This window comes from Desmodus rotundus, chromosome 3 (assembly GCF_022682495.2).
Source record: "Desmodus rotundus isolate HL8 chromosome 3, HLdesRot8A.1, whole genome shotgun sequence".
NCBI lineage: Eukaryota > Metazoa > Chordata > Mammalia > Chiroptera > Phyllostomidae > Desmodus > Desmodus rotundus.
In genome coordinates this window covers 9,438,332-9,458,276 of record NC_071389.1, presented here as the reverse complement: position 1 = coordinate 9,458,276, position 19,945 = coordinate 9,438,332, and the positions used below count along the sequence as shown (strand labels likewise).

Here is a 19,945-nt window from a genome sequence, read left to right as displayed (position 1 = left end):
GGGAGTTGGGACAGGACAGGAAGACAGACCGGGGTCCTTCCACCCTTGTCACCACCCTGGAGACAGGGCGGGCCAAGGGGGTGTTCTTACAATCACCCCCAGGCCTGGTCCCTCTCCCGCCCTGCTCAGAGCCCCCACCCTGCCGCATCTGCACCCGGCAGCTCCACTCTGGCTGCTGCCCAGCTTTGTTCCTGGCCTCCTCCTGCAGCCCCTGCGGCTGGGCCCAAGGCCAAAGCTGGAGCCGCAGACACAACAACCCTGCTCAAGCTCGGCCTGGAGCCAGAGGCAGGGGGTGGGCTGCGGGGGCAGCAGCAGAGGGCCAGGGGAGAAAAGGGTAGGAGGGGAGAGAGGCGATCGGTGGCTGTGAGAAGGCTGTCTTCAGCAGCCTGGACTCTCACCGCGAGGGCCCGTGCTTTCTGCCCCGGACACAGAGACACACACACACACACACACACGTACACACAGATGAAACACACACACACACCCCCCAGAAGCCCCCCCACATGGCCATACAGAGAGGAAGGAAACAGAGGTCCCCTGAGAACTGCCTATGTGTGGGGAGCTTATGGGCTGGTCTCTGTGAGGCAATTATTGGTCTCCCCCTTCTGCAGATGAGGAAAACGGGATTCAGACAGGCTAAGAAACCGCAGAGCCAGGCCTGAACCCACGTCTGTCAGGGTCAAATGCCCAGCTCTTGCTTCTACAGTCTAGTGATCTTACCACAGAACAATAGACCTGACTATGCTTTTACAGGGTCACAGGCTGGTCACTTCAGTGGGTGCTGAGACCCAGGCAGACAGAAACAGAGATGCCCACAGAAGGACTTACAGATATCCATTCAGCACCCAGATCCTCCCCTCACCCCGCCGCCCTGGGCTCCTGCCTACCTGGCTGGCCCGGAGCTCACTCTCAGTGGCCTGCAGGCTCCTCTCCAGGGTGGCCACCTGGTCGAGGGCAACCCGACGCTCCCGCTCACTGCGCCGCGCACTCTCCTCCTGCAGTGCCAGCTCCGCCTGGGCCCCGCTCAGCCGCCCATCCACACTGCGCCGGGCTACAGCCCCCACCCCGGGGGTCAGACCTGGCCAGGCGCAGCCTGGAGGCCTGAGCTAGGCCACAACATGCCCGGCCTGCTTGTCCACCCACCACGAGACCTGCCCCTGAGTCCTTGAGGGTAAGTTTGGACATGGGGTGGGGCTCACCAGGGATGGTCTCCCAGAGGTGACAGTCCCCAACTCAGGTCATTGTGCCCAGGGCAGGGAAACAGGATCCGCTCAGAGCATCCCACCTCCGCTGCCAAGAACATGAGAGAACAAGGCAAGGACCCAGGGATGGGGTGAGGACTCACCTTCCTCACTCTGGGCCACAGCCTTCTGCAGCTGCCTTGCCCGGGAGGTAGCACTGTCCCTCTCGGCCTCCATGTCAACCAGCTGGCGACCCAGGGCACTTGTCTGGGCCCGAAGCTCATCCTGCAGTCCCGAGGTGGGGGGAAGGGAAGACCCCTGCTCTGACAAACTGCAGCCCCTCGCCAGACCCTCGGCCACCCAATTCCCCAGCCAGCCACTCTCACTGGCCTCACCCGTTCTCTCTGGGTGCTCCGAAGCTCCTGCAGGAAATCCCGGAGGGCCCCCCGAACAGCCTCCGGGTCCAGGTCTGGAGACACCGGGGAGGTAGCAGGTCCGGGGGATGGTGGCTCAGATCCAGGGCTGCGTTCCAAGGGGCTGGGGCTGCGGGGCCCTTCCCCACTCCCTAGAGGAGGAGAAGTGCTCAGGGATGCAGCAGCCATTGGCCTCTCCTGCCAGGATGTTGCCTGCAAGCTCTTGACGCATCTTCCCCATCCCAGCAGCTCACGTGAGCTTCCCGCAGCCCCAGTCAGGTCCCCTCGCCCTCCTGCTTCACTCTTCACCAGCCCCGGCCACCCTCAGAGTCAAGCCTAACTCCCGTGCCATCACTTAGAGGCCCCATTGCTCACCCCAGCATGAGCCTCTCACAAGCTGGCTATGCCCCATCACCCTCAGCTCCCATGTTCTAGAACATTCCCTTTTCCAGCACTAGGGCCTTCGTATGCACTGTTCCCTTCTCTCCCCAAGACTTCTCTTTGCCTGGTCCATTCCCTTAGATCTAAATGTAAAGAGCAGTCCCCAAGGCCTCCCTGACCCTGGACCGTGTTGGGGTGGCCTCATCCCACCCTGGTGGAGCTCTGATGTCCGTTCTACACCCAGCCACAAGCACCATGAGAGCTGCGTCCCCAGGGCCCACTCCAAGGGTGGACACTCCATCACCTCGACACTGTCCTGTACTGAGTGTTGGCACTGGGCCAGTGCTTTTCTTACATCACCTCCTTCTATCCTCATAGTAGTTCCCTGAAACATAAGGACCAATCCCCCCTTCACCAGCTGCTCCGGCTCAAAGCTGAGATGACGGGCCACAGAGGAGGGAGGGGCAGAATGAACAGAGACAGGACGGCACCTAGAGGTCAACATCAGAACTGCAGGATGGGATTCAGCCTGTCAGCTTCCTCCAGCTTCTGCCAAGTGACACCCAATTTGCCCCACAGCTCTGTCAGCACCGGAAGGACCCACAGCAGGAACATTCACCCACTGCCCTCAGGGGCCCCCATCCTCTCAGAGTAAAAGCCAGCACTCTCGTAGTGTCCTGCAAGGACCACTTGAGCAGGTCCCTTGTCCCCATGTCCTCACCTCCCAGGGCTCCCACCTCGCTCCCTACACTCCAGCTGCTCTGTCGCTGTGTTCACAGGACAAGGCTACCTCCACTTGTCCTCTGAGTCTCTTCTCCCATCCTTCCCTTACCTACCACCTCCTCAGTGGGGCTCTCCCTGTCTCCCATACACCCCTAGTCCCTCCCTTGCCTTATCCTTTAAAAGAATTGTTGATAAAACATATATAAAACATGCCTTTCTAACCATCTCTACGTGTACTATTTAGTGACATTAATTATATTCGCATCATCACCACTCTTTCCAAATCTTTCCATCATTCCTGTTATGGGTTGAACTGTATCTCCCCAAAATTCATACTGAGGTCCTAACTGCTGGGACCCGAGAACGTGACCTTGTTTGCTAATGGGGTCGTTGCAGATGTCGTTAGTTAAGATGCGATCTTACTGGAGTAGTGCGGGGCCCGCTCCAACACGATGGGTGCTCTTATAAAAAGGGGACATTTGGCCCTGGCTGGTGTGGCTCAGTGGATTGAGCGTCGGCCTGTGAACCACAGGGTTGCTGCTTCGATTTCCAGTCATGTGCCTGGATTGCAGGCCAGGTCCCAACTAGGGGGCGCACGAGAGGCAACCACACATTGATGTTTCTCTCCATCTCTTTCTCCCTCCTTTCCCCTCTCTCTAAAAATAAATAAGAAACCTTTTTTAAAAGGGTAAATTTGGACGCACACTAAAGGCCACGTGAAGGCGGGAGTTATGCTGACACAGCCAAAGGACCGCTGGAAGCCAGGGGGCCCGGGGCAGGCCCCTTCCCAGCACCTTCACAGGGAGCAGGGCCCTGCCCACACCTTCATCTCAGATTTCCGGCCTCCTGAACTGCAAGACATAAATTTCTGTTGTTTAAGACACTGTTGATGGCTCGTTGTTACAGCAGCCCAGAAAGCTGACGCACCCTCAGAGACTGCTCACTAAGCCATAACTCCCCACAGCCCCTCATAGCCTCTAATCAACTTTCTGTCTCTGTGACTCTGGCTATTCTAGATATTTTATGTAAGTGGGATCATTATACTCTATTTGCCCTTTGGGACTGGCTTATTTCACTTAGCAGGACGCTGTCAAGGTCTGTCCATGTTGTAGCATGTGTCACAATGTCCTTCCTTTTTAAGGCCGAGCACTATTCCTTTGTATGGGTACGCCACATTTTCGTTTATCTGCTCACCTGTCTGCAGACACTGGTTGCTCCCACCTTTTGGCTGCTACAAACACTGGGGTACAAGGATCTATTTGAGTCCCTGTTTTCAGTTCTTTGGGGTACTTACCTAGGGGTGGAATCGTTGGGTCCTACAGTAATTCTGGGGTTAGGTTTTTGAGAAATTGCCAAACTGTTCCCCAGAGCGGCTGCACCATTTTACATTCTCACCTGCAATGTGCCTTGACTTAGGTTTCCTCACCTGTCTCCCAGCCCTTGCCCTCACCCAGTAGTACATCCTGTAGTTCGTTTCTATAACACGTTTGTTGTCTGATACTCTCTTGCCTAGACTACAAACACCACAAACGGAAATGCTTGTCAGTTTTGCTTACTGCTCCAACCCCAGTGCTTCAATTGTATCTGGCACGTAGTAGGTGCTTCGTAAACACTGAGTAGCTGCACAAACGAATGAGATCCTGGGCCTAAATCGGTAGATTTGAAAAGGCAATGCCTCATTGCCCCACAGTCCCTATCCTGCAGTGCTCGGATGCCACGGGTTCTAGTCTAGGCCCTAGGAATCCAGGTGAGCCTGTGCCAGGCTGACACAGGATGAATGCTCCCTAAAGGGGTGCTCAGACCCCCTGAAGCACAGCGCTAACCTTCCCAGCATCATCTTCTGGGCCTTGGGAGCAGGTGGGGCTGGGAGGATTACTGAAGGAGTCCCTGGAAGGGGTCTTGGCGGAGTGTGCATCTGCCTGAGGGAGATGCCGCAGTCACAGGCCTGACACGGAGGGGTGTGGAGCTAGGGATGAAAGCCTGAAGAGGATGGGGTTCTGATAAAGAGAGGGTGGGGGTCAATATGGAGGATGGATGCTCAAAGACTCAGAGAAGTTGGGGACATCAAGAAGAGGCGACCTCCACCCCCCTCTAACAAGAAGTGACCCAGGGAGCCTGGATCCCAAAGGGAAAGAGTCTTGGTGAGTGGGCGGGGCCGAGACTACTTCCAAAAAGGGGCGTGGACCCGCAGACAGACGGAAAGTGACGTCAGACATCAGACGTGGGGGCCTAGATGGGCGGTTCTCTGCCGGGTGTCAGAACAAGCAAAGAGGGCGGGATTGGAGACTAGTAAGCAAAGAAGGGCTGAACCCAGCAGAACAGAACTAGTCTTGCGGGCAGAGACCAGGAGTCTCCGTTTCCCACTTTCCCCTCCTGTGAGCCTCTAGGGCTTAGCTCACCTCCTGCAGGTGCAGTGCGGCCTGGGGAGCCCACGGGCCGCGGGGCGGGGCTGGGCGTGCGACCCAGACCCAGGCCCCGGCGCAGGGCTGATCGCAGACCACCCAGCTGGGCGTCGGCCGCGCGCCGCTGGGTCTCCACGCGGGCCAGCTCAGTCTCCAGGCCTTGTGCCCGGCCCTCGGCCGCGCTCAGCCGCAGCCCGAGCTCGGCAGCCTCAGTTCGTGCCACTTCCAGCTTCAGCTCCAGGCTGCGGGCATTGTCCAGCTGCTGCTTCTCCGCGCTGCGCGCCTCCTCCAGGTTGCCTAGAAGGCCTCGTTCGCGGGCCCGGAACTCGCCTTCTTGCTCCTGCAGCTTCCGCTGGGCTCCCTGAAGCTGGGGTAGGGTTGAAGCCCAGAGGAGAGGGTCAGCAAGGCCGCCTCCCAACCTGACGCCCCATCTCCCAGGCCCTGCCTCGAGCCCACCCACCCAAAAGTGGCGTGCACAACACCTGTTCCTTTAGTAGTCTCCATTCAAGCAGGAGAAAATCATTCACAGGTGTGGGAAGAAACTATTAGAATTTATCTCTTCCACCCTGGCTGGTGTGGTTCAGTGGATTGAGTGCCTGCCTGCGAACCACAGGGTCCACAGTTTGATTCCCAGTCAGGGCCCATGCCTGGGTTGTGAGCCAGATCCCCAGTAGGGGGTGTGCAAGAGGCAACCACACATTGACCTTTCTCTCCCTCTCTTTCTCCTTCCTTTCCCCTCTCTCTAAAATTAAGTAAATAAAATCTTTTTTTTAAAAAAGAAAGTTTATCTCTTTCTTCCGTGACTTCTAACGTACACGGTTTGTTAGTAATAATGTAACATAGACAGGACTCATCAGTGCCACACACTGAGTACTTTCCAAAAAACATCAACTCCACCACTGTGAATCCGCTCTATTCTACAAATGAGGAAACTGAGGCCCGGAGCCCTCGTGTAACTTGCCCAAGGCCAACAACTAGTAAGCTGGGAGCTGGAACAGAGCCAAGCACTCTGGCTCCAGGCCCACTCTCTTCACCACCAGACCACACTGCCTCTCAGTGCGCATACTTTATCAATAAATGACACAGCGGGGGAATGTACTAAAAAAATATTTACTGACAGAGTGCATGATCTCTCTCACACTCACACACAGACATAGCTCTCTGATATGGAGGATGAGTCAACTTCTCCCAGTCACCAGCTTCACTGCTGCTGAGCAGCACCTGGCTGCCAGGACACACCAGGACCCGGGTGGAGGTACCTCCCCTGCTGAGCTAGGCCCTATCCAAAGAGTGGTCTGAAGCACAGAGAGGTTAAGTGACTTAGTCAAGGTCACACAGTAGATTCAATGTAGTGAAACAGCCAGAAAAGGCGGAGTGGAGACTCTGGAGTCAGAGAGACTTACGTGGTTGTGTGACCCTGGGCGGATCCCTTATCTCTCCAAGCCTTAGTGTCTGGGTCTCTCTGTAAAATGGAGCTAACTGTGCCTATCTCAGGAGGCTTCTGGGAGAATCAAATAAGATTATACCCACAGAACTCCCCCTCCCCCACTCCTGCTACAAAGTTCTTGCCATTGTTGTTATTATTATTATAGCTGGGGAAGATTCTCAGGGAATAGGGGACAGGGACAAGTGCTAGGTACTGGTCTCTTAGGATGACTCCAGCATTGCAGTCCCAGCCTGCTTCTCCCAGGAGGGAGGGAGAAGAGAGGCACAGAGCAGCAACTGTCCCCAGGACCCTCTCCCTCCAGCCTGCCCACCCACCTAGTTACCTCCTGTCGCAAGGCCTCCAGGCTGGCCTCACCCTTCAGCAGCTTCTGTCGGAGGCCCAGGGCCTCCCGCCGGCCCTCCTTTTCTGCCCGCTCACCTAGCGCCAGGCGGCCCTGCAGCTCCCCCAGCTCCCGGCCCAGCCGGGCATTCTCACTGTCCAGCATCTTCATCTGTGAGAGAAAGAGGGCATAGGCAGGACCTAGGACCCATTCCCAGCACCCACAGCCCCCTCTATCCCAGGGTATTATAGGTGAGTGCTCCAAGGTTCCCACAGCATCCTGTTCAGCTCTGCCCCTAGACCCTGCCTAGTCCAGGCCTGGCACAGGGGGCACTCAGGACCCATCGCCCTAGGGACATGTACATTGACTACCACCCCAAATCCACTGGGAGCTTGCCCGTTACTAATACCAAGCCTTGAAAGAAGCCTAGTTCAAGCGCTGGTTTTACAGATGGAGAGCCCTCGGCTCCAGAAAGGGGGTGCTACTGGCCCAGGGGCACACAGCCAGTACCCAGGGAAGGCATAGTGCTGTGGAGGGTACCTGCCGCCGGAGCTCCTGCAGCTCCCTCCGAGCCTCCAGCCGTGAGCGCTCCACCTCCTGCAGCCCGGCCCGCAGCTCCCCAGCCTCCTTGCCCATGGCCACCCGAGCCTCTTCAAGGAGCGTCAGCTTCTGCTCCTTGTCCTCATTGGCAAGCTTCAGGCTAAAAAGGTCAGGGGGCAGAGGTCAGAGGCAGCCCCAGGTCCTAGGAAGAGTATAGTGTGTGGCTCTACACAGAAGTCCCTTCCTGTAATTCCTGGAATGGTCTGCCTGGCTCTTGGCCTCAAGGTACCCAAGTGCTGCTTGCCCACGTGGCCCCGTCCTCAGCCGAGTCCTTCAGGGCTGGGCCCAGGCCCTCAACAGGGAGAGGTGGACCAGTGACTAGTGTGTGGGGCACGCACTAGTCTCCAGGGTGATGCCACCAAGCGGGGTCCGAGTCTGGACCCAACTCTGTCTGCTGCCACTTTCTCCTTCCTTCAGGTAGAAAAATCACCAAAATCGACCCAAGTGCCAGGCGTGGTTTGAGAGCAGAGAGTCCCCACTTGTGCCATTTCCCCTGACCCTTGGGGGCGAAGTTAGCTTCCAGGGACAAGATTCAGGGCGAAGCACAGGGCTTGGGGCCGACCCCTCCCCTCGGCCCACCTGATCCGCTCGCTCTCAGCCTTCTTCACGGCAGCCCGCAGTTCCTCGTTGGACCGCCGCAGGGCGTCGCGCTCCTTGGCGCCTTCACTCAGGCTGCGCCGCAGCTCACCGGCCTCCTGCCGCTGGGCCTCGCGGCCGTCCTGGCTCTCGCGTACCTTGCGCTGGGCCTCCAGCAGCTCCCGCCGCAACCCATCACGGGCATCCTCCAGTAGGCGCAGTTGAGTCCGAAGCTCTTCTGCCTGTGAGGACGGCGGTCGAGTTCCACTCAAGCTGGGCCTTCGTTGAAACCAGCCCATCCCCACAGCCCTGGCCACGGGGCAGCCGCCCCATCGCTCTGCGCAAACTCAATCCACAGGCGCGAGTTATGATTCAGAGCAAAGCAAGCTGGAGTCAGCGGCGTTTCGGTGTGAAATAAGCGATCAGGATTGTCCTAGGGACAACACCAAGAGGGCGGGAACCACCAGCCCCTCCTGAGCACCCCAAGTCCCACGTGTACGTAACAAGCACTTACGAGATGCTTTCTGTCTCCTTTCTCGAGGGGCCATTCATTTATCCTTGAGTGCAGGAATGAGCCTTACATTTCTCTGGGTCCCCACTGAACCAGGCGCCCAGCAGCATGTACGGGGTGCTGCCCAAAAGGGCACAGGGTGGGCGGCTCACCTCCCGCATGCAGTATTCCCGCTGCCTGCCCAGGTCTCGGGCCTGCTCTTGCAGCTTCTTCACCTCCTGAGCGTGGGCCGTGGCAGTCTCCTCAAGCCGGGCCCGTAAGTCCCGCAGCTCGGACGTTAGGGAGTTCATGGCGCTCTAGGGCAGATGGGCTCCTCAGACAGTGCTGTGCCCCCTTCCTCATCCCCGACCGCCTCAGTGCTCCCCGCTGGGCCAGCTGAACTGTCTACTTTCAGCTCCAAGCATTGCCCCTCCCACTGGCTGGCCAGACCCTCTGCCATCCCTCGGTGCCTGGAGAGTGCCGTCCAAGTACCTCCTCCCTCCCTCAGACTAGGGGGCTCACCAGGGCAGAGCCGTGCCACCTCCCTCAGAGGGGGACTCCCAGGGAAGGGCTGAAGCTCCCCACACAGCCTGGAGGCTTCCCCAGGGCACAGCCATGCCACTCCCCTCAGACAGGGGGCTCCTCCAGTCACGGCTGAGTCTCCTGGCTCAGATGGAGGCCCACCCACCCAGCCTGCCTACCCGGTCCTGCTCCTGCCGGCTCTGAGCATCTCGCTTCTGTCGCTCCATCTCCAGAGAGATGGTGGTCAGGCTGTGCTGGGTACCCATCAACTTCTCCGACAGCGCCGTCTTCTCAGACTCCTTCAGTGACAGGGCCTGGCAGAGGCCAGGAGATAGGGGCCCGGGGGGTTGGTTGGTGCTGGGGGCATGCTCAGGCCTTTCCCCCAGCGCCTGGGGACTTTGAGGGCGTGACTGGGCCACCACAGATGCACCCAGGGCTCACCCCTCCTGAAGCTCCAGAAAAGGATTCGAGAGTAATAGTAGCTCTGGGCATGGTCACAACTTATACCTCACTAAGTTGCCATGACAACCCTGAAGCAGGGCCCGTCATTATCCCCACTCTGCAGATAAGGGAACAGGCTCAAAGAGAGAAAGTAACCTGCCCAGGGTGGCACAGCTGGGAAAGAGAGGAGAAAGATGCAGTCTGCCCTGTCTCCATGGCATCACGGGAGAGTCCGGAGTCCGTTCATTTTGAGGAGAGTCAGCTGATACACGTGGGCACTGCGGGGACTGCTCAGAAGGCAGCCACGGGGACACCACCCAACGAGCTCCACTGTGTACCAGGCATGGCTTAGGGACCCCCAGCTCCTAGCTGCTGGGTGGCTGAGCGGGAACCAGCCCCAGAACCCGGGCCGCACACCAGGGCTCACGCACCTGCTGCTTCTCACTCTCGGCCAGGAGGAGGCCCTCGTCACGCTCCTGCTGCAGGGCAGCGATCTCCTCACTCAGCTCTTCCTTCTCGGCCTCCAGCCGGGCCAGCAGCTCCTCCCGCTCCTGCTGCAGCTGACTCTGCAGCTGGGCCCGTTCGGCCTCCAGCTCCCGCCATGCCACCTCCTGGGGGCCAGACCCACGCACGTGACCCACAAGGCGAGGGCCACCTGTACCCCAGACCCTGAGAGACAAGTGACCAGGAAACTACAGGTCGGGCAGATGACAGGGGCTGTGGCAGGGACATGCCAGGGTTGTGCAAGCCCCTAGGAGCAGCAGCGCTGGTCTCAGGGTCAGAGAATGTTTTCTGGAGGAGAGATGAGCAGCAGCCAGCCAGGAAAAAACGGGGGAGAAAAAGAACCCCAGGCCCAGAGCACAGCCCCAGAGATGGCCCGGAGTGGGGAGGAAACACCACATACAGGGAAATCACACTGTGGAAGGGTCACTGGAGCTTGGGCCACAAAGGGACATGGTGAGCAATGGGACCAGAGCCACAGGGAGCAACCAGGCCAGGCAAGGACTTGGGGGCTATAGGGAGGGGCGGGCCCGACTCTGAAGACAGTGGCGACAACAGAAAACCTTAAGCCAGAGTGACAAGGAACAATGTAAACTTTAAACTAGGGGTTGTTCAGGAACTGCGGGAAAGGGACCAGGATTGCAGGTCGGGGCTGAGGGGAGTTGGCTGTGAGAAATGGACGGGGTTTGGAGTCAGGGGGTGGCAGAGTGGCAGGAAAGAGAACAGAGTTGGTGACATTAAGAGGCCAAGTCAGGCAGGGCAGGAAGAATAAAGACAGCATGGGAGTTTGTTCCCTAGGGACCAGGCGGCTAGAACCTACAGGCAAAGGACCAATGGCCCACCGAGGGTCTGAGGGCAGTGCCTGGCACCTTGGTGACACTTCAAATGATTCGCTGCCATCTGCTGGAGGGTCAGAGTGAATGGCACCCCTGGAGTCAAAGCCTAAGCCTCTGACAGAGGCAGCCCTGTCGAAGATGGGTGACACAGGTCCCCCGTCCCGAGGCCTGTCCTACCTAGTACCACAATAACAACAAGCAGCATTTACGGAGCATTTACGAAGTGCCGGTCACCACAATAACCCTCCATGTGGGCTATCTCAGCTCGTGCTCACGACACCCTATATGACCCTTATCCCATGGTCACAGACAGGGAAATGAAGGCACAAAGACCACAGGCAATATAACCAGTGTGTGGCCTAAAGCAGGCCCAAAGCCAGGCGTCTAAGTCCAGGGCCAGTGTTCTCAGACAGCTCTGTTCTGTCTTCTAGTGACCTGACCCCTCACCTTTCCTAGTATGTGTTCAGGTCCTGGAGTGATCCCTCATATGCAAACAGCAATTCTTAGCCAATGAAAGTGCTTTCCTGAATCAGGATCACCAGGGCTGGACCAGATTTGGGGCCTGGGAATCCGTATGTTGGATAAAGAGTCCCTGATGTTTTCCTCCCAGCTCCCCCCCAGGGCCCACCACCCTGAACAGAGATGAAGTTCCATTTCACAGAGGTGGAGATGGAGGACGAGTGAGGGTGGGGATGCTCTGAGATCACAGAGGAGACAGTGGCTCAGAGCCCCGCCCACCCTGACCCAGCGCCTGGACCTTCTCTCGCTGGAGTCGCTGCAAGTCCTCCTCGTGGGCTGCCCGCTGCTCCCGCAGAGAGGCCTGGGCCTCCCGCTCAGCCTGCACCAGCTTCTGGGCCATCAGCTCCTTGTCCAGAGCCGCCTTCTCCTCTGCAGTTGTCATCTGCTGCCGTAGGCCTGCCAGTTCCCCTGCACAGGAAGGACAGGGGAAAGGGACAGGCTTGGGTCGAAACCTCCCATGGGCCAGCAGACTCAGGCCAGGTGAGCCATGCAGGCAAAATCCCAGAGGAGAAAGGGCGCACCTGGTACCTAGGCTGGGTTCCCTTGGAGAAGCTTCTCATCCTCTGGGCCTCAGTTTTCCCACCTGCTGCCCGAGCCCACTGGCCCTGTCCCCCTCACCTCCCTACCGGAAGTGGCATCAAAGAGATGAAATGATTGATGAGGAGGCCCCCACAAATGAGGAGGACAGCAACCCCCCTTACTGGCTGAGTGCTCACTATGGGCCAGGAGCCTGTCTGAGCACATGATAGGGCTAATCTCCTCAGAACTTCACAACAAGCCGGGGTAGCTTATCTCACCCCCAATCTACAGATGAGGACGAGGAGGCTCGGAGGAGACAGGTAACTTCCCAAAGCCCTGCGGCTTTCCACGGGCACCTCCTTTAATGACCAAGTGCCAAAGACACACCTGGTGGGCCATTAGCTGTCGGCACTAATGGAGGTGACCACGGGGAGGGTGCACGCTACTGTGGACAATCTAAAAACCATCCCCTTGCCCTGGCTGGTGTGGCTCAGTGGACTGAGCACCAGCCTGTGAACCAAAAGGATGCTGGTTCGATTCCCTGTCAGGGCACATGCCTGGGTGGCACATAGGCCAGATCTCCAATAGGGGGCGCGCAACCACACATCCATGTTTCTCTCCCTCTCTTTCTCCCTCCATTCCCCTCTCTCTGAAAATAAATACAATCTTTAAAAATAAATAAATAAATAAATGATCTCCTGGGTTGGAAACCCACCAGAGACTCTGTCAGCACTTCCCTTCCTGGTTCTATCTGGCTTGGGTGGACATGGACGGGGAAGTTCATTTTCATGGTTCAAGTAGGGGCTTAGTAAATATTTGTGAACGAGAAGAACCCCTGAGTTCAGAGACCAGGGTTGGGGGGACATGTGGGGAGAAGCAGGGCTGGGACCATGGGTTCGACAGGGTCGTTCGGAAAAGCCGCGATGGCTCCATGGAGAGCTCAGGACTCTCTGAGCGCCCTGAGGACAATACGCGGCAGGCACCATGGGCTGAGCCAGGCACTGTGCCAAGGCCTTCACAAGCTTGCCTCACCCCATCCTGGCAACAGCCTCAGAAGGCGGGCAACATCATCTCTAACTGTCAGAGCCCAGCAAGGGAAGGGGCTTGTTGGAGAAAGGTCAGATCTCAGTGGTGGCATCAGGACTGGAGCCCAGATAGCCACACCCCGAAGGCAGTGCTCCCAACTCCCGTGAGACCCCAGAACATGAGAGGTTACAGTCCAGGCTGGAGCCTGGTATTCCTTACCCACCCCCTGGATCCCCCCATACCAGTCAGTGTCTCCTTGGCCAGAAGCAGGGCCTGCCCATCCGCTTCCAGCTGCTCCCGGCGGGCCTCGAGCTGGGCCAGCTGCCGCTGCACCTCAAACAGGCTGCTCTCCAGGGCTTCTTTCTCCAAGCTGCAGCACACACAATCCCTCAGGCCTTAGGACTCAGCCTCCCAGGGCCCCAGGAAACTGTGGATCGCAGGGCGGGGCCAGCCATTGGCTGGGTGCCAGCCTACCTGCCCTGCCGGGCTCACGCTCCCTAGGGAAGCCTGAGCCATAGCTAGGACTCATTGGCAAGCCTGGCGCCACAGTTACTATGCCTGTGGGCCAATGCCAGAGTGCGACGGGTGACAGAGTGGCCCCAGGCAGACCCCCAAAAGTGGGCTGGGCAGAGCCCCAAAGCCTTACCGAAGGCGTGTGGCTTCCTCCAACAGGGTCCGGCCTTCACGCTCAGCTGCCGCCAGCTGCACAGCCAGGCCGGCCCGCTCCTTGGCCAGCGCCTCCTTCTCCCGGGTCACCCGCTCCAGTGCCTCCACCTGCCTTTGCGTCTCCCGCCGTGCTTGCTCCAGCTCATGCTCCCGCCCGCTCAGCTGCCGGGAGAGCTGGCACCCACCCAGGCACTGTGAGCACCATGCTCAGACTCTCCCAGCCTGCTCAGCACCCCAACCCTGGGCCTGATCCAGCTCCCTGGCCTAACAGGCTGGAGGCCCCGGTTAGAGCCCAGTCTCTGTCCTGATGTGCTGTAACCTGAACAAATCATAGACTCCTCTGAACCTGCAATACACTCACGCACACAATGAGGGTCTCACTCAGTTTGTGTCCTCACAGAACACTTTCTGTACCTCCAAACTTCCAGAGAAGCTGAATATATAAAACAAACCAAAGGAGTGTTCCTTTGTAGGCCTCAGAATGGAAACATGGCCCTGGCTAGTGTGGCTCAGTGGATTGAGTGCCAGCCTACAAACCAAAGGGTTGCCAGTTCAATTCCCAGTCCGGGCACATGCCTGGGTTGTGGGCCGAGTACCCTAATAGGGGGCGTGCAAAAAGCAACCACATATTGATGTTTCTCTCCCTCTCTTTCTCCCTCCCTTCCCCTTTCTCTAAAATAAATAAGTAAAATCTTAAAAAAAAAACAACCCAAGAATGGGAACATGGAAACCTGCTCCCTGCCCCTGTGGCCCCACCCCAGAGAGGCCCCTCCCAGGAACCCAGGCCCTCCAGGACAGACACTACAGAAAGGTCCCTGGATCCCTAAAACCCTAAGGTCCCTTCCAGCTATGATGTCCCAACAAATTCAGCATTCCAATTCTAAAATTCTCTACCTGTTCTCACATCAGTCCCAGTTACTGGTGATTCGGCTGCCAAGTGCTTACATGGGTGTCCTCTTTAGAATAGCCCTTTGTGATGGGAATGATGAGCCCCATATTACAGATGGGGCAACAGAGGCGTGAATAGGTTGAAGAGCTTGCCCAAGGCCTCAGCTGACAGAGGTGGAACTGGACTTAAACCCATATTCAGGCTCTTGAGCCTGTGAGTTACCCCAGGACAGGGTGCAGAAGACTGGGAGCCTAGAACTCTCACCCCACCTGCTCCGCTTCCCCCACATCACCCACCTGGGCCAGCTGCTCCTGCAGCCGGCAGCGCTCCTGGCGCAGTGCCGGGACCTGGTGCTCCAGGGCCTGCCGGGCCTGTTCTGCCACCCGCAGGGAGCCCTCTAGGCCCTGCCGATCCACTTCCTGCTCCAGCCGCAGCTGTTCCAGCCGCTCCTGCTCCTCCCGAGCCGAGGTGGCCTCCTGCTCCACCCGCCGCTGCTGGCCCAGCAGGGCTGCCTTTTCCTCCTCCAGCTGTGGGTCCCGGTGGGGGTGGAGGTGAGTGAGCGGATGAGCCCAGCCCCTCCACCCAGAGAAGGAGGTCCCACCCAGGACCAAGGGTCACCCACCCACCTAACACAGACAGCCCAGGGGGTGCTCGCTGGAGGGATAGGGCAGTGCCCTTGGCCGTGTGGACACTGGGGAGATGAGAGAAGAAAGGAGGGCCCATGGAGCTTCTTTTCAACTCAGACCATGAAAGAGGATAGATGGACAGATGGAGGCGGGCAGAAAGAGGCAGGGAGCAAGACAGAGAGGTACAGGGACAGAGGTGTTCGGAGAAATGTACAGCAAGGCACGATGTGGGCCGAGGCTGGGCCTGGGATGCCTACTGGCGTCTAAGAGTGGGGGGCACAGGTGGGCAAAGCAGGTGGGCCCACTGGTGCACGGCATACCTGGGCAACAAGGTGGTTCAGACCCAGCTTGTCCTGGGCGAGGCTCTCGTTGAGGGCGCTCAGCTTGGACAAGGAGTCCCGCAGAGAGGCCTCCTCTGCCCTCAGCTTGGTCATTGAGAGCTCGAGGTCCATGCGGCCAGCCTCAGCCTGCAGGGCAGCCAGAGACAGTCAGGTGGGGAGAGCTGGTGAGATAAGGAGGGAGACGGGAAAAGATGTGCAGAGACATGGAGAGATGGGGAGAGGCAAGACAGTGGGGCGAAACGAGAAGAGACATGGAGAGACAGGACCCTCAGGGACAGGGTTGGGGTGGACAAAGGAGACACAAGATGAAACCGAAAATCACGGTAGAAGGCCTGCTGCCTATGAGGCTCCCTGAAACAGGCTGCGCACCGGAGCTGTGCAGAGCAGAGCCGGAGGGTCCCCCAGAATGGGGTCTAGGGGTGCCACTGCTCAGGGAGTGGGGTGGGCACTTGCCAAGGGCTGTGCCCCAGCTCCCACACACCCCAGGCCTGTGTCCAGAGATGGGACAAGATGGCCTGAACTACAGGCACTGCCCCAGGTATCTGGAAAAGCAGGGATATGGCCACTAACAGAGGTGACTTCACCTGTCTGGGATCAGAGGTCAGTTTGTGGCCCGGGTCAAAGGTTAGCCTGAGTCTAGAAGGCAGGGATCTGTGTGTGACCAGGGTTGGAGGCCAGCCTGAAGTTGGGGTGAGTCTGTGGCCAGAGGGAGAAGGTCTGGGGCTTAGGGGAGAGGAGGTTTGTGGTTGTGTGGCACACGGGGACACACCTTGGTCAGCGCCTCGGCCACCTCAGCCTTCTCGGCCTGCAGCACGTCCCGCTGCAGCTCAGCACAGCTCAGCGCCTCCCTCACCTCTACCAGCTCCTTCGCCAGCCCTGAGCGCTTCGCTTCCAGCTGCTCTAGTTGTCTGATGCTGTGGGACAGAGTGGGGGATGGGTGCCGCATGTCACTTCCCCGCCCTGAGTCCCCCACAGCCAGACAATCCGGAGCAGGCTGGGGGGCAGGTCTGAGGCAGGTGCCCTGGGGACAAGAGCCTCACTACAAGGATGGCCAGGGCCACCACCGTTTGGCTCTGTGACTCTGGCCCTCAGTTTTCACATATGCAAAATGAGTGACACCACCTTGTAAAGCTGTTACAAGGACGCAGGACCTAGTTAAGGATACTAAAGTACTGAAATAGCGCACAACAGAGCTCCCCAAGGGCCCTCAGAACCAAGAATAGTGCCCACTACCACAATGCCCTGGGCATCATTGTGACTCATGTCTCAGAGGAGGAGAGAGTGTGGAGGTTAAGGGGTTAACTCTTCAGAGTGAGGGGCAGGATGCTTGGGTTCAAACCCCGGCTCTTCTACTAACTAGTTGTGACCTTGGGGAAGGTACACGACCTCTCTGGGCCCCAGTTTCACAGTCCAAAAACTGGGGCTAATAACAGCTCCGACATCACAGAATTACCACGAGGGTTAAATAAGATGATCTAATCGCTTAAAAGGATGTCTGGCACTTAGCAATATTAGTATTAATATTATTACTGTTACTTTAATTATTGTTGTTATTATGGTCCACACTCTACCTCCTACCAGTCCTCAGATCCCAGGTGAGGCACTATACCTCCCTGAGCCTCTGTTTACCAAAGCTGGGCTGATCAGAAGACCCTGCGTCAGAGGGGTGTCTTGAGGATTTCAAGACAGAAGGAGGCCCAGGACACAGTAGGTGCTCTCTAGCCACCAAGGACACTGTCAGGAGCCCCAAGGCCCATTCAATGGCCCCGGCAGGGAGGCCAGAGCTGCTCACCTACGCTCGAGCTCCCTGCGTGTCCGTGCACTGTCCTGCACTGTGTCCTCCCGCTCTTCCTCCAGCCGGTCCCGCTGGCGCCGCAGCTCCTCCTGGGTCGCCTGTAGCTTCTCTCGCTCCTGCTGCAGCTCCTCAGCCTGCTTCTGGGCTGCCTGCAGGCTCTGGGCCAGGCTGTCCTTCTCCCTGCAGGACCAGGAAAGAGGGAGCTGAAGGGGATGCTGGGGCCACTCCCAGCAGAGAAGACGGCCGTGCTGCTGTCCTAGATGTGAGCCACATCTGCCATCCTCGAAGGCCCATAGTTCCAGGAAGCCTTCCCTGACCAAACCCATGCTCATTTCATCTGCATCTCCTCGAAGCTGGCTCTTCCTGGCAGAGGGAACCTGGCTTTCCTTCTCCCCCAAACTGCCCACTTGGGGGCCCAGTGGAATGGATGTAGGCAGTGACATTATCTTCCAGTATCCAACCAGACTGAAGAGGTTAGGCTCCTGGGACGTGTGGGCCATTTTGCTGCCAGCTTGCTAGTCTACATGGCCAGCAGATGCTTCTACAGCACTCCCCACACCGTCCTTCCATTCTGGGAGGCCCAGTGGGGCTGGGTCTACCCAGATCTCACAGCTTCCTGCTGTACAGGCCGGGGGCACGGGGCAGCCAGGACAGGATGCGGTGGGGCGAGGGAGAGGGGGCAGCAACTGGGAACTCTGACAGTGCGCATAGCGCCGCTATTTTCCCAACTCCACCAGTCACAAGCAATGGCGAGGTGGGGGGTGCCTCCTTCTGAGCCAGCTAGCGTTTCCAGCTCAGACTTAGGACTGATGGTTGTCATACCCTTCACTGTCCCACCTCGTCACTTGAAGTAGCAACCCTTAAGCATCGTAAATACGAAGGCTAGCAGTGGGTACAACGTGATATCAAGGAAAAATAGCAGAAGGCAGAATGAGGTGTTCACTGTGACTGCAACAACATAAACAGCCCTTCTCCTTCCAAGGCAGGAGAAGCATCGGTTTTGCTTTCAGTTCCGATCGCTACCACTGGCCACGTGGCTGCGTGAGCTTGGACAAGCCTCTCAACCTCAGGACGGTAAGGGTTCTGAACTGTGAGAGTCTGGCAGAAAGACTAATTGCAGATGATGCACGTAAAATGCTTGGCGATGAGCCTGGCACACAGTAGGTGTACAGGAAACGTTTGCTACCTCACCGCCAGGAAACACACAGAAAGAGCTAGTATGACCACACTGGTGCAAATCCACATGCTGACAGGCCTGGGCCGGCATTGGGCCCAGACACCGGTTTGCTCTCCAGGCCCCCACTTCTGACCTCCCAGGCACCTGCTCAGGAGGTCCACGGCACTCCGCAGACGCTGGGCCTCGCGCTGGGCATCCTCCTGGGCCTGGGTGGCCCCGTCGGTCTTGTCCCGCAGACGCTGCATCTGCTCCTCCAGGGCACGGCGCTCACCCTCGCTGTCACTAAGCTGCTTCCGCAGCGTGCCCAGGAGGTCCTGGCTGGCCTCGTAGCGCCCACGCATGTCCTGTGGCATGGGAACTACTGAGACTGGGGGAGCCCCAGGAAGCCCTCACAGCAACCTGCTGCTCTCTGTCGGTTCCGGGGGTGGACACCAGCCTACCCTGCGGCCTAAGCCTGACACAGTGGGGCTCAACCCCCAGACTAGGCTTCCACTTCCCTTCACTGTGCCCTCACCACCACCTCTTTGAGCCCATCACCAGACCTGAGTCTCCATCTCCCTGGCAACCCCAACCTAAGACCCCAGGGTGCCAGGCAAACCACTGGGCGCACTCCCTCTCCTGGGTTCTGACTACCCTAGGACTCCTCCCCTTTGCATCCTGGTTCTGACTCTACCCCCAGGCTCCTGTTGGCTCCTAGTCCCCAAGCTCCCTTAATCCTAGGCAGACTTCTCCTCCCAGACCTTTTCCCAGGTCCTAGCTCCATCTGTCCTGTTAGGGAACCTCATCTCCTTTACTATACCAGGTGGTGCCCTCTCCACACTCCGCCTCCAGCTGCCTAAGCCCCTCCTACTCTGGGCTCAGATTCTATCCCCTGAGTTCTTACTTGCCTCTGGGTCCCAAATCCCCATTGACTCCCATTGCCCTTTCTCAGAGCTGACTCCACTCAGGAATGTTCAGGCTCCTCCCCTGAGTTCCCCAAGGCCCTCCCAGGGCTTTGGTTCCATCCCAGGCTGCTCAAGCCCCTCCCCCAGGATGTTCAGGCCCATTCCTACCTGGACCTGTAGTTGGCGTTTGTGCAGCGCTGAGTGGATCAGGGTAAGCACGGAGGAGTCAGAGCAGGCTGGGGATGGGCCTCGGCGTGGGGAACGGCCGCGGCCTGGGGAGGAGCGCTGGGCTGGGGATGGGGTCCGGTGACCGGAGAGCCCCCGCAGACTGCCATCCGACACATCAGCGGTGTGCTCAGAGCCGCTTAGCTGGACGCCGCTCTCCATGTCCGACAGAACGGCCTGAGGGGTGGGGTAGGGAGCAGAAGGAGGGCAAATTAGCCCAGGTGGGGCAGTGGGGCCACAGGGGCCACATGTCCAGCTTCATCCCAAAGTCTGCAGCACATCCCAAGCTCCCTTCCTACAAGTCTTCCTGATGCTACTTCCACTAGATCACAGCCCTCAGCCCGACAGGAAAGGTCTCCCGTGTACTGTGAAGACATCACTCAGCCTTTCCCACAGATGGAGGGGTGTCTCCCAGGTTTCCCAAACACTTGCAGTTCAGCCCAAGG

The 19,945-nt window shown here is 58.3% G+C and overlaps 1 protein-coding gene across 4 annotated transcripts in view; it reads right to left on the bottom strand.

Moving 5' to 3' along the window:
- The window catches only part of CROCC (ciliary rootlet coiled-coil, rootletin), a 36,935-nt gene that overhangs the window by 4,930 nt on the left and 12,060 nt on the right, over positions 1–19,945 (bottom strand). For all 4 annotated transcript variants that reach the window (XM_053920786.2, XM_053920785.2, XM_045190570.3 and 1 more), the window contains 19 exons: positions 19,443–19,676; positions 18,535–18,734; positions 17,211–17,393; positions 16,188–16,332; positions 15,398–15,544; positions 14,748–14,978; positions 13,543–13,736; positions 13,139–13,266; positions 11,590–11,759; positions 9,927–10,106; positions 9,234–9,368; positions 8,706–8,849; positions 8,046–8,284; positions 7,407–7,566; positions 6,870–7,037; positions 5,098–5,467; positions 1,577–1,746; positions 1,346–1,466; positions 888–1,051 (listed from right to left, as the gene is read on the bottom strand). In XM_053920786.2, coding sequence (XP_053776761.1) covers positions 888–1,051; positions 1,346–1,466; positions 1,577–1,746; positions 5,098–5,467; positions 6,870–7,037; positions 7,407–7,566; positions 8,046–8,284; positions 8,706–8,849; positions 9,234–9,368; positions 9,927–10,106; positions 11,590–11,759; positions 13,139–13,266; positions 13,543–13,736; positions 14,748–14,978; positions 15,398–15,544; positions 16,188–16,332; positions 17,211–17,393; positions 18,535–18,734; positions 19,443–19,676 — 3,483 coding nt within the window. The remainder of the gene's footprint in view (positions 1–887; positions 1,052–1,345; positions 1,467–1,576; positions 1,747–5,097; positions 5,468–6,869; positions 7,038–7,406; positions 7,567–8,045; positions 8,285–8,705; positions 8,850–9,233; positions 9,369–9,926; positions 10,107–11,589; positions 11,760–13,138; positions 13,267–13,542; positions 13,737–14,747; positions 14,979–15,397; positions 15,545–16,187; positions 16,333–17,210; positions 17,394–18,534; positions 18,735–19,442; positions 19,677–19,945) is intronic.